The following is a 13,159-nucleotide window of genomic DNA, read 5'->3' on the forward strand; positions in this document are numbered from 1 at the left end:
AAAAAACGAAACTTTACAATAAAAATATGAAAATGGTATAAAAAAAATCGAAAATGACGAGATCAGTTCCCATCTACAAAGAAAGGATCTAATAACGTTATGGCAAAAATTTGAAAAACACGAAATTACATGGGCAAAACATTGAAGGCAGCGAAAACTTTGCGAGAAAAAAAAAAAAAATACGAAATTGCTTAATCCAAAATTTGAAATATAGTGAAACTTTACAACAAAATTGAAAGTTTTTGAAAACTTTGCCGGAAAGATAGAAAAAACGCAAAATCACATGGACAAAATTTGAAATATAATGGAATCTTCCAACAAAAATATGAAAATGGTGAAAACACTCAACAAAAACTGAAAATGCCGACAAATCCAATTAAAAAGAATACATTTAAAAACCTTTACAACAAGAATATGAAAATGGCGAAAAAAGTCAACAAAAATTTTAAAACTTTGAAAACTTAACAACAAAAATGGAAAAAAAAAACACCAAATTACTTGAACAAAAAAAATGAAAGTAGCTGAAAGTTTAAAAGAAAAATTCAATAAAAACAGGATATTACTTAATCAAAATTAGAAATATAGCAAAGAAAATGACGGTAGCGAAAATTTTACTAAAAAAATAGAAAAAAAAACACGAAATTACTTAATCAATTTCGATACATATCGAAACCTTAGGAAAAAAATGAAAATGAAGAAACTTTGGAACGAAAATGGAAAAAGCATGAAATTACATGGACAGAAATTATAAAAACGAAACTTGACAGTATAAACTATGTATATTAAGATGTAGGTGTTTTTTTTTAAATCAAATTGTAGGAGAAGCTCAGCTGAATAAACTTATTTTTATCTGCCGTTCTTAAAATTGCCATTTTAGGGAACTGGGATAAGAAACATGAAAAACAGTATGCAGATTAAGATGTAGATGTTTCTTTCCTTTATTTAGGGGTTTCCAAGAGGGAGGGTGCTTAAACCATCATTCATCGAATAGACTTTATCAGCAACACCAATTTATGATTTAATCATATTAGTGATTGTTTTTATAATATCCATTCTAAGAAAATGCATCTCTATATTCTTTAGGGTCCTCCCAAAATCTTTCGGCCCCCCACATCTTTTTTAATTAAATATCCATTAACCCTTTTGGCTGCTCTTTTTATAGGTCCACTTGCTTTTAATACCACTAGCATTTGTGGCCTCCTATTAAAAGTTCTGTAAAATAGTCGCTGCCAAGTTTATTGTTCAGTCTTCCTAACTGATTATTTTTTGACTATTCACTAGATGGGGATGCTTGTCTTCCTCCCAGTCTAAAAACCCATTATGGGGCGAATTTAGGGTTAGATCGAGTCCCCTACCAGATTTTTGGTCTGTATTTTTCCAAAAAGCGAATCAGTATCCAAATAACGTGATTTTATATATCTCTCCCGATTTGTTTGAAAAGAAACTAAATCATCCCAATAGTACGAACGTACCCGTCAAAGGAAAGGCCGTAACTAGGATTGTCATTATCTTTGGGGTCGCATTATGAAAAACAACACCTCCATAAATGGCTATGTGGTGACATTATTTTGAGCATAATGCTGTAAGCAAGCAATGTTTACGTTCAAGCAACAATTTAGCTCTAGTTGGTAGAACTCCAGGATAGTGCTGCTAAATTCCATAAAAAAGAACATTTGATAAGCAAGTGTAAGAATGTCTCAGACAAGGTATAAGGAAGTATAGTCCCATAAATTTTGTAAATCAAATTTTGTCAAAAATTGTGTGCAAATTTATGCTCTTATCTGAATTTTATTTTTGATTTAAATCACTATAAAAACCTTGCTTTTCTGGTAAATTTTTTCCTCGGATATTTGAAAGGAGTCTATGTTCGAATAGGAGGAACCCCCTCTCCATGTAAATAGTGAAAATTGGTCACCTGAAGGTAGTTTTTGTCTTAAAATTGGAAAATTATTAGTCTTCACTTCTTTGTGTCTGAACTAATGCTTCTAATATTTTGGCAGGAAATTGAAAGAGTAAAAAAAATGAATTGAGTATTTTCCATTATTTGCATTTTTCAATGAAACTTTTTGGCGACATAGATTTTCCGTTAGTTTTGGCAATGGGCAAAAACTTGATTCCTCTATCCAAAGGTTTGAAAAGTCCAGCAAAATATGATTAGTGCCATACGATAGTGTATGAAATATAATTACTTCTTTAAATCGAACAGTACATGATATAGACTATACCCGTCAGACTGCCCGTAAAATGACCTTGGTCTAAGACAGTGCATTTTCCTATCGACTTTGGTTTATTCTCTAATGAATTCTCACATTTTTTATTTGCCAATTTTTCTGCATCAGCAAGCGTAATTACCATTTGCTTATTTATATTACATATTTAATTTACACCCAGTGGCGTAGCATGGTCTTGTGACACCCGGGGTGGAATTTCAACTTGTCATCACCCCCCATCAAACAGTTAAACATTGTTGAGTCATATTTGTTTATGGTGGAAACACACAATTTAAAAAAGCCATTTGAAGCGTTTGAATTAAGGAGTGAAAAGAAAAGTAAATTGCGTAAAAAGTAAGTTGGTATGTAAACATTTTGATGTAAATAACTTAAAGCAAAATACAATATTTTTATACATATTAACATTATTATTATAATATCAAGCAACACCATTTTAATTCGCGGCTATTAAGTAAGACTAAAATGGAAAGGGGCTTTTATTATAAACGTTTTAAGAGGAAATACAAGAATAGCTCTAGCTTTCGTATTTTGCTATAGGCCTATCCATGTTTTTTGTACTTTCACTTCAAACACCCAGGTCATTGAGTGATATCTATATAGGCTATATTTTTTTGTCTGCACGAACTAACAAAATATACTGTATTTAAAACCCATGTTTTCATTCAGAACCTCTTCTTTGTGACTTCGTTTTCTGCAAGCTTAGAAATAGCTCCATCAAAATCTGTCTTTTTTGCTTCACTGATTTCAATAGATAGCATGGCTAAGCTCGATAGTCGAGCTTGGCTAACAGTAGAACTGAAATACCTTTTAATAAGCTTGAGTTTAGAGAAACTGCTCTCGCAAGAAGCAGCAGTGACACATAATGTCAGGTAAAACCTTAATGCTGAAGTTAGATTAGGAATAGAGTCTGGAAGCTCATATTGAACTATAAACTGCAGTAATCACAAAAACTCCACTTCAGATCCACTTCTTCAGGAACGTTTGCCGCTTGTAAAAACCCCCTCAGACGTGGGATTTCATTTAACATGTCTGCTGGAGATATTTCTTTGTAATTCTCAACTAAACAGGCTACTAATTTTAGCACTTTAATTTATAAACTCTTTAGCAAGTTCCTGGTCTCCAAGATAGCAGATAGAAGTGATATTCCTTCCGTGCCACGGCAATACGGGTTGATTTATTTTAGAAGCGTCTCAATCTACTCTAACATTGACATTTTTGGTTCTTCTTCCAAAGTTAGAGGCATGTCTGCAGCTTTTTCTCCGGGCATCAGCTTCTTTCTTCTAATATTTCTTCGTTTGGCTAGGAGAATTTCCATCTCATCACAAATAGCTTTTGCAAATTCCATTGTCTTTTCTACAAGACTGTCTCTATTATCATTCAAAAAGGCCTTTAAACTCCTCATTTTGATGAGGCACTTTTTGAAACTTATTTCAAAGGTTTGCAGGTATTTTCGGGTGTGGTTGACTTCTTCCAGGACACTATTCCATAAACTTAAAAAGTACAAAAATGAGAAATCCCACATCGAAATCAACAAAGTTTGAGCTGTTCCTCGAGTGTCGAGAGTTTCTGAAGCGTTACAAAGCTTATCAATGGTATCGACAATCTTCTTAAAGCATTTAAATACTGGCTTAACAGCTTCATAGTGAGCACTCCACCTGGTTTCTGCAAGTCTTTTGACCGTATCTTTTGTAAAGAGGACATTCCATCTGTGTGTTGAGCATGAGAAAAAAACATACAACCAAAAGTACCAAAAAAAGTCACACAAGAAGAAACTGTAGCAAAAGAGTGCAACCCGCAAAGATTTAGTGAATGGTTGGCACAAGGTACAAACAATACTTTAGGATTAAGCTCACGAATCCTAGTTTGTACTCCAGAATGTACTCCAGCCATCGTTGGAGCGTTGTCGTGGCCCTGCCCTCGGCACATTCCTATATCCAGACCATTTTCTTAAAATGCATTTAAAATATCCTGTGTAATGTCCACGGCTCTTTTTTCGTGTAAGCTGATAATAGCCTAAAAATGACTCCTTTACTTCAACTGTCTTGTTCTCAGTGTGCACGTAGTAAATTACTTCACTCATTTGACCAATTTGTGAGGCATCGGGTATACTATCAAACCTTATACCAAACTACTTCGCCTTTTTAATATCAGTTAAGATCTTTTCTTTACCGTACCACTAAGAAGTATGATGAACTCATTTTGAGTAGTAGGGGACAGGTAGCTTGTCAATAGCTTTTTTGTCTTTGACTGCTTTGAAAGGTCTAGTTTGGTCAAGTGCTCTCTGGGTACAGGATCGTATTTTCATAACAGTTCAATCAGCTCTAAGAAATACCCCTTGTTTTCTGATAACAAATCTTCTCTGTGTCCGCGAAATTGGAGATTTTGACCAGCTAAAAACAAAATGGCGTCTAACAGTCTCAGACAAAACCTGTCAACCAGGTTGAAAAGTGCCAAGTGGCATTGCTACTTCGCTACCCCACTTTTTGCACGGCGGGCCCTAATCAATCATAAGTCCTTTTAGACCAATTTTTGTCACCCCTCCAGGGCTGGCACCCCGGGAGGCCCCCCGCACCCCCTTCCTACGCTACTGTCTACACCTAAGCGTCTTCTAAGTGTTCCTTCGGACCTTCAATTTCACAGGATGGGCCACGATATTCTCTATAGTTGACTAGCTCTCTATGTCCTTAAACAATAGCATAGCCAAAAGTCGCAAGTTTGTACTCTCTTAAAAATTATGAACAGGGCGTTTTTTATTAATTTATCAAAATCGGTTAATATACTGTACTGCATTGGTAATCGATGATGATAATGATTCTAGGGCGGATTTGCGTTCGTCGAGTGCCTCGACTGATTGTAATGCGTTGGTTGAACAATACTATAAATACTAGAATACTAGAATGGTCTTCTAACCTGTCTTAACTTGATTTCGGTGCAAGACAATAGACTCAGAAAAACTTAATAAATCGATTAGGAGCTATTAAACGGCTAGGATTTACGATCACGAAAAAGTGTGCATATTCTCTATCGTCAATTTCCAACTATTTCTGGATTCCCAGTCTACTAAAAATGTGAGATGACCAAGGAAACAAGAAGACAACTGATAGAAGAGTGTCCAACCGGGATTAAATACTGGTTGGAGATATTAATTTGGATGTTAAGCTGGAGGACACGGTTATGGAAGGTAATGTCTGATACCAGGTAAAATATATGGCAAAGATGTAGAAACTAAATAGTAGTCCCTATACCATAATTATTAACAATTTTCCTTTGGTTAGTGTGCAGCCAATGGGCATTTGGGGTCTAAGCCTTAACTCGGTTTGCTGAATTCGATCATTAATAATAATATCTGTAAGAAATTTGTCAGGTTCTTTAAAGTCTGGGCGCACTGTTTGACAGAAGATCAGAGGCGGGCCACATGAACTATTGATCAAAGGAAATGAAAGAGGTACAAAAAAAAGGTAATGAAATGTGGTATTGGACTTTATAGGCCCTACCGCTGGTGCTGAACTCCGTTTCATGGCCCTTTAGCCCGGAAGTGCAATGGGGGAAAGCGTAATAACTATTTACTATACAGCAACCAAATACACAACACTTACCAACATTTTTATTTAATGCGTTTGGACATCGGCCATGTAAAATAAAGCGACATTTGTGAAATATATACTTAGCTCTTTCTTATACAAAACAGTCATACTGCAATCCAGGCCAAAGGGGGGTCAAAGATGGAAAGTTCATACTATTGATTAGAAGGGCTCAAACATTGAGTATGGACCGGAGACGGAGCATACACAGTTTAACAGAAAGGTCATTGATGGGGCGCATGCATTTATGACCAAAGAGGGCCAGAGTTGGGGCGTACACACTTTTGACCCAAGGGAGTTGTATTCAGGGAGGTGCAACTTTCAGCATCGGAGATCGCGCATGCGTACAACTTACCAAGGGGATAGGGGGTGGAGTGTATTTACAGTTGGCTACATAGAGTCAGAGACAGTGTATGCCCTATTTGCCAATGGGAGCTGCAGATAGACCTAACACGCTGTTTACCAAATGAGGTATTCGATGGAAAATAGGCACTGTTAAGCAACGGGAATTGGAAATGGAGCGCATAAATTGTTGACCAAAGGAATTCTCACACGGAGAAAACACCGCTGACCAAAGGATACGCACCATATCCATCAAAGGATCTCCAAATCTTCGTAAATCAAAGGGATGAAAAATGGTTCGATTCAGAAATTCAGGATAGAGAAAGAATTTTAGGGGGTTGAGGACAGATTTTCAAGGGCCTCACTCTGAATTCTTCAGTTATGCAGATTGAATGACCTTTTACGACATAAAAATTTAAAACATGTCCCTTTTCTGTTAATAAATTTTTTTTTTTTTTGAATCTACGGTAAGTAAAGATTTAACTTAAAACGGGCAGAAAATAGCTTGTACAGATAAGATGTCAGTCCTAAAGTGATCCGAAATTGCTATGAATAAACTAACAGATCTGAAGCAACAGGAATTATGAATAAGGATGATGTTAGCATCCTTCAAAATCTCCCAAGGGCTACAGTGTCATAAATCAAACAGATTGGTTGATTTGAGATTTGGTCAGCCAATTATTATGTGTACACATTTAAGAGAAACGGATTTAAGAGGAAAGGAAGAAAACAGTGAAGAAAATAAAGTTTTTTTCGGAAAAGTAAAACTGAATGAAATATCACACATACTTTCTATCATAAAACCATACACCAAGCAACATGAATGTTGCGCCGCCTTAAAAGCCACAAGAGATTAGAGTGCAATTTCCTCTTTGCCAAAAATTAAACAAAGAGCATAAACTTATAGTCAAATATAGCCACCAAATCCTCCACACGTTTCAAAGGAACGGATTTAAAGGAACAAGCCGTAGATAAAAATTTATTATATTAGAGAAATGAAACTGAATTGATTTCAGTATAAATACCGATTCTAAAAAAAAGAATTCCTGCAAAAGATTCAACATTATTTAACCCTTTAGTGTTGCAATGAAAAAATTTAAACAATACGTTTCCTTAAAGTACGAATGACACTCCATCCTTTAAAGGGCAGTGGCGTCAATTCACGAGAATTTAGGGGGGGGGGGAGAATATACTTCAATATCTAGCGGTGGGACAGATTATTTATTCAATGGAACAGCAAAAAAATCGTTTTTCAATGAAAGTACCCCCAGAAAGGTATTTTTCAAAATCTAAGGAGGGAATCTAGGGGAGGCGCAGACCCCAAATTGACATCACTTCTTAAGGGAGGGGGGGGGGTGTTGTTTCTTAAAATTTGTGTTCTTTTTAAATTTCACTTCTTTCTTCAGTCACTTCTGCCCGCTATTTCATTTAGCATCTTATATGAGCTAATTTCTGCTTGCTTTAAGCTCTATAAGATTCACCCTTCTTTGAGAAGCTCATTTTAACTTAAAGAATGGTTGACTTACCTCGAAAATGCTGTCTAGTCGCCAAGAAACCAAGACCCAAGTTTTATTCAATAGCAAGTAAGATGGAGAAGAGATGAGCAGAAGGCTTTATGACACTGAGACATATAACTGACTAATGCTCTTAGTCATTATTTAGTCATGTTAATTATTAATATTTGGAAGTTGGACAAAGAGATGCTTAAACAAAATGGATTGGAAAGCAAGCGTTTACCTTCCTGGTCACGCGTTGAACAAATACATGACCAGTTTTAGCAGTGGTAGAAGGTTGTCCCGAGCAAATCAGTTTAGCATCCACTTACTCCTTTGTGTCAATCAGTTATTATGAACATTGGTTACCTAAATTTGTGCAAAACCCGTCCCCCATACTCTCTGTTCAATAGTAGAAGGAATGAGCATAAAAAAAATGCCTCATAAAAATGATAAGAAGATGTAGGCGTAACTGAGTCTGTTAGGGTAATGGTTGGTAAGTGTCTTTGCTCAGTAGGCCAAATTCACAGAAAAAGAAGTCTGGAGACAATATATAAATAAAACGAACGTACTAGAGACGTCAGGTAGATAGAATGAAAGAAAAAGAAAAAAAAAAATCAATTTTAGGGAACTAACCTAACTTGCCTACTGCAAAATACTTGATTTTCAATTCAAAATCAACGGGTTTACTACAACGAAATATGGTTGTTGATGCGGATCAAGATTTATTAGATCAAAATGCCTAGGAAATAAAATGGATCATAATACAGAAAAAAAACAACAATACAAATAAAAATACATAATTGCTTTACAGTAAATATTCACTTTCAGGTTTCAATCTATTGTCTCTGACAGAATCACATACCCAATTCGATCTAACGATAAAAAATTTCCCGCTGCTTTCGTGCCTTACATCTTTAAGTCTTTTTATTCCACTTGCACTGTCTGCAATTGCATGCGTGACATATTCTGTAACCTCTGGTGCTAGACAAGCACCGTAATATTTCAATTTTAGACGCAATGCATTTGATTCGCTGTCAACAAAGACCATACACGGTCTAAACAAACTATACTTGGGTAACACCGGAAATTCCACGCTTTCAACATCAACAATTTCTCTTTTAGAAGCCAAGTATTCACCTTTCATGTTACCGAATATTTTCTCCAACTGTGCTTTTCCAATGGGTTCAGTATAACTGTCACCATACATATCAAACGATTCTGACAAAAACTTCTGAGATGGTACGGTTAAACATATCGCATCTGAAGGTGTGAATCGTAAGAACTTCTTTTCAAAACTACACCTCAAAATCCAGTCTGGCTTAATAATATCATACTTTCCAGATTTTATAAGGTTTTTCACCCGTATATTTTCGTTCTGCGCAATAACGTAAGATGTGGTGGCGCCTGGGTTCTGTACGACAATGCCCCCTAAAGATCTTATTAATTTTTGTAGATTTTCTTTGTCACTCATTGAGCTTCCATTCATCACACAAAACTCTTTCCCTTGAAATATGTCTTTCTCAACAGAAACATCAGTCAGATCAGCACCAGCAAACTGTGGTGCGACTCTAACCTCTTTTTCCAAAACCCTTTTTTTCCTTTTTTCGCGCGTTCTATCGATCCCATCATAAGGCCTGCTAAAAAGCTTCCCTCCACCTCTGTCTCTAATTTCAAGCAACTCTTTCAGGGTCGTGCAGTCTCTATAGCTTTTATCGTATCGAACATGTTCTACCCTCGGGAACCGTAAAGTAAAACCAATCTTGTAAGCATCACTATCAGTGAATTCAGATGCTTTTACCTCTAAGACTTGAGAATCTTCTGGAGCAATCCATATATCAGGCTTTTCCCGGCTCCACACAATTGTACTCGGCATTGGTTTATCCTTTTTTACAGGTTTCCAAAATTTCTCCAGCTTACTTAATAGTAGCTGAAGTTCTTCAAGAGTATACCCAGATCCTACACGACTAAAAGAATGAAAATAAGTGATACCTCCTGGCTGAGAAGATGGCACAGCAGCACCAAGGAGAAATGAGCTTATAATTCCATGTTTCCGACCTTCGCCATAATACCCACCAATGATCAGAAGATCTAGGTGATCCCCTAGAACACCACTATATTCTGGTTTTATTTTTATCCAACCCTGTTTTCGAGAATTCGGTGCGTACACTGAGTTTGAATCTTTAACTATAATCCCTTCTTCTCTCCTGTCAATTGCAGAATTAAGCTCTTGGATTAGCATTTGTTTAGTATTTAAAGCCTTCCTATAAGTTGGCATTATCCTTCCTTCAACTGGCGAAAATACAGTTTCTAGCAATTTCAGACGTTCCTTAAGTGGTTTACTTGTGAGAACTTCGCCATTTAAAAAAAGTATATCAAAAACGTAGAAAGAAGGCACTAAACTAGAGTTGGGTTTCAAGGATTTTACGTCATAATTTTCGCCTTTCTGTAGAGGCATCTCGAGCCTCTTGTCATACACCATCATTTCACCATCTAATATACAAGTATCAACATTTTCACTAAATGCTTCATGTATATAAGGTGTTAGAGAGCCAGAGGAAGGAGAGGGGCCGAAAGAGGAACAGTAATCAAAACAATTTCGGCTGAAGTATTTATATTCTTTTCCTTTTTTGTGCAATTGCTGCCTTTCTCCATCTAGTTTCATTTCAAGTATTGCCTCTGTCTTTGCCAGAAACGTTTCAATTTTTTCTATATTTCCACGTTCTGCTAACATAGGTTTAAATGGTGTAAAAAGAGAAATTTCAAACTGAAATAATCTGACATTAGGATCTTTCAACTTCTGGCACACTTTCTCGAGACTGTTAACTTTGTCGTACATATCCTTGGCATCAGGATGGTAGGCTGCTAAAATACCATTTTGTCCAGTTCCTAGTTTTAAATTCTTCAAAATTATCCTGATAAGCCACTTTTGCTCCAATGCAGACAAATTACGAAGAAGATTCTCTAAAACTGCTTCACTTGTATCACCTTGTTTGATTGCATTATAACAGGCAAGTTTGTCCAACTCTTCATTGACATACTTCACAGTTACATCTTTACCTTTAGGTAAACGATCCCTAAGAACTAGATAAGCAAAATCAGCAAAATCTTTGGCAGCTGTTTTGCTGCTTTTTGGCGTTCTGTATTCAAGCAATTTTTTCGCGTCAGGAGCTGTTTTGGGAATACTTAATACTTTTAAATAAAGCAAAGCAAGCTTGGACTCTTTAATGCCGTAAACTCCTCTACTATGGTCAAGCAAAGGCAACATCAATCGCAAAATAGGAAATAAAGATATCTCTTTTTCTAATCCTTTTTCAAGTTGTATCAGCTTCTGCCGTAATTCTTCTATGAAACTTTTGAGCTTGTGATAACGCCTTTTACCATCTGAATTTTTGATGTCTTCAAAAACGAGGCAGATGTCATGAAATTTGGTAGTTTCGTCCATGGCACTATAAATGAACAAACTATTAGATTAACCGAAGGTTTATTTTAATTGAGAAGGAGAGTTAGGTGAGTTGCAATAAAATAAACTATTTACAGCAGCCATCAAAAGTATGGCCATTGTAAAAACCTCAATAGAAGGAGAAACTGAGGTAAGTCCCTATAAGATTGATACAAAACATTTCACCTCCTTGAATAACTGGAAAACTATGGGTCAAAAATCACTTTTCGTGTTTCTAATCCCTCCTAAAAAAAATTCTAACATATACCAGACCCTGTATTTTTTTTACCTATGTGCACTACTAGATACACCATAGAAAAGGGGAAGATCATTTACAGAGTGCCTACATAAACCCTTCATACTCATTTAAAGAAATCATCCGTTTATGCTATGATCAAATAAAAAAAAAAAAAATTCTACTAGTCAATCCAGAATTAAGAAAAAAGAAGAAGTTAAACTTCTATAACAATTACGAAAGTTGCCAGAACTACATTTATAACCGTCATAATTTCCAATTCTATGCCAAGAAATTTACTTGTTGAGCCCATCCACTTCCAATATGAAATATAAATTTTTGAGAGTCAAAATGTGATTCCATACAAAAGAAAAGAAAACCAGTACTTTTTACTATCTTTTACTTCAAATATTGCATACCCCAGTCAGCGAGTGGAAACCTTGTATGCTTAAAAATGTTATTTTTCCAGGAGAGGGAAACTAAAATAACATTAAGGTGATTCGATGAGTAAGACTCAAAATTCGATTAGAACCATAGGCAGCGCAATAGTGCTGCCTAAGTAAAGAGCGATGTGGGCACAATGTATTATTTTTTTTTTTTTTTTATAGGTTTTTTTTTTAGACCAGGGCACTTCGTATAGAAGGAGTTGTTATAGAAACTTCGAAAGGGGTTCATTCAATTGAAAATTCAAAGGGCTAATTCCCCTTTTAACAGTCACAAGTGACTGGAGGGCAACCAGTCCCCCCCACACCCATCATTTCCCCAAACACATCCAAACAAAATTTTTAGACAGCTATTTTGTTCAGCATAGTTGAGAGGTCCAAAAATTATGTCTTAAGCCCGCAGGGCAAGGGTAAGTTATGCCCTGGGGGCATATAAGGTTTTTATAGAAAGGGTGGTTGTATAAACTTCGGAGGAGGCTAATTGGATTGGTAATCAGAAGTTCCAGTGCCCTTTTTAAGAGTCAAAGTGATTGGAGGGCAGCTACCTCCCTTTTTCTTGGTTTTCGACCAGGGCACTTCGTACAGAAGGAGCTGTCTTAAAAACTTGGAAAGGGGCTCATTTTATTGGAAATTTGCTGTACATATTGCCCTTTCCCCCACCTACGCCCATCATTTCCCCAGATACATCCAATCAAAATTTTGAGACAGCCATTTTTTCAGGGTAGTTGAAAAGTCCAGTAATTACGTCTTTAAAGAAGACAACCCCCAATCCCTCAGGGCAAGGGATGTAAGTTATACCAGGGGCATAAAAGGTTTTTATGGAAAGCGTGGTTTTATAAACTTCGGAGGAGGCTCATTGGATTGGAAATCAAAAGCTCTAGTGCCCTTTTTGACAGTCAAAGTGATCGGAGGGCAACTACCCCCCCCCCTGCAGTCTATGTTCCCCAAATGCATCCGATAGAAATTTTAAAATAGTCATTAGTTCAAAACACTCCAAAGATCACATAACAAGGCCTTAGGGGTTAACACAACCCCCCAGAGCCTTGGGGCAAGGGCTGTAAGTTACGCCCTGGGGGCATATAAGCTTTTTATGGAAGGGGTGGTATTGCGAACTTTGGAGGAAGCTTATTTGATTGAAAATTTAAAGTTCTAGTTCCCTCTTAAGAGTCAAAAGTGATTAAGGGCAACTATGCCCCCCCCCATCAGGAAACTCTTTTCTCCAAACGCATCCGATCAAAATTGTGAGATAGCCGTTTGTTCACAATAGTGCAAAAAGCACATAAATATTGCTCCAGGGTGGACACAACCCTCCAGAGCCAAGGAACAAGGGTTGTAAGCTATGCCCCGGGCGTATAAAATTTTTATGGAACAGAAGGTGGTATAAATTTCGGA

General features: G+C 36.5%; 1 protein-coding gene across 1 annotated transcript; it reads right to left on the minus strand.

Moving 5' to 3' along the window:
• Positions 1–8,358: 8,358 nt before the first annotated feature.
• On the minus strand, positions 8,359–11,098 carry LOC148952651 (DNA ligase 4-like). The gene has a single exon (XM_089089056.1). The coding sequence runs from the start codon at positions 11,090–11,092 to the stop codon at positions 8,456–8,458; it is 2,637 nt and encodes an 878-aa protein (XP_088945182.1). The 5' UTR covers positions 11,093–11,098; the 3' UTR covers positions 8,359–8,455.
• Positions 11,099–13,159: the final 2,061 nt, after the last annotated feature.

The sequence above is a fragment of the Artemia sp. Qi Xiang Cuo genome, chromosome 5 (assembly GCF_049724085.1).
Source record: "Artemia sp. Qi Xiang Cuo chromosome 5, ASM4972408v1, whole genome shotgun sequence".
Lineage (NCBI taxonomy): Eukaryota > Metazoa > Arthropoda > Branchiopoda > Anostraca > Artemiidae > Artemia > Artemia sp. Qi Xiang Cuo.

Coding starts and splice junctions, on each gene's coding strand:
- LOC148952651 (XM_089089056.1), bottom strand. CDS start 11,092: ATGGACGAAACTACCAAATTTCATGACATCTGCCTCGTTTTTGAAGAC.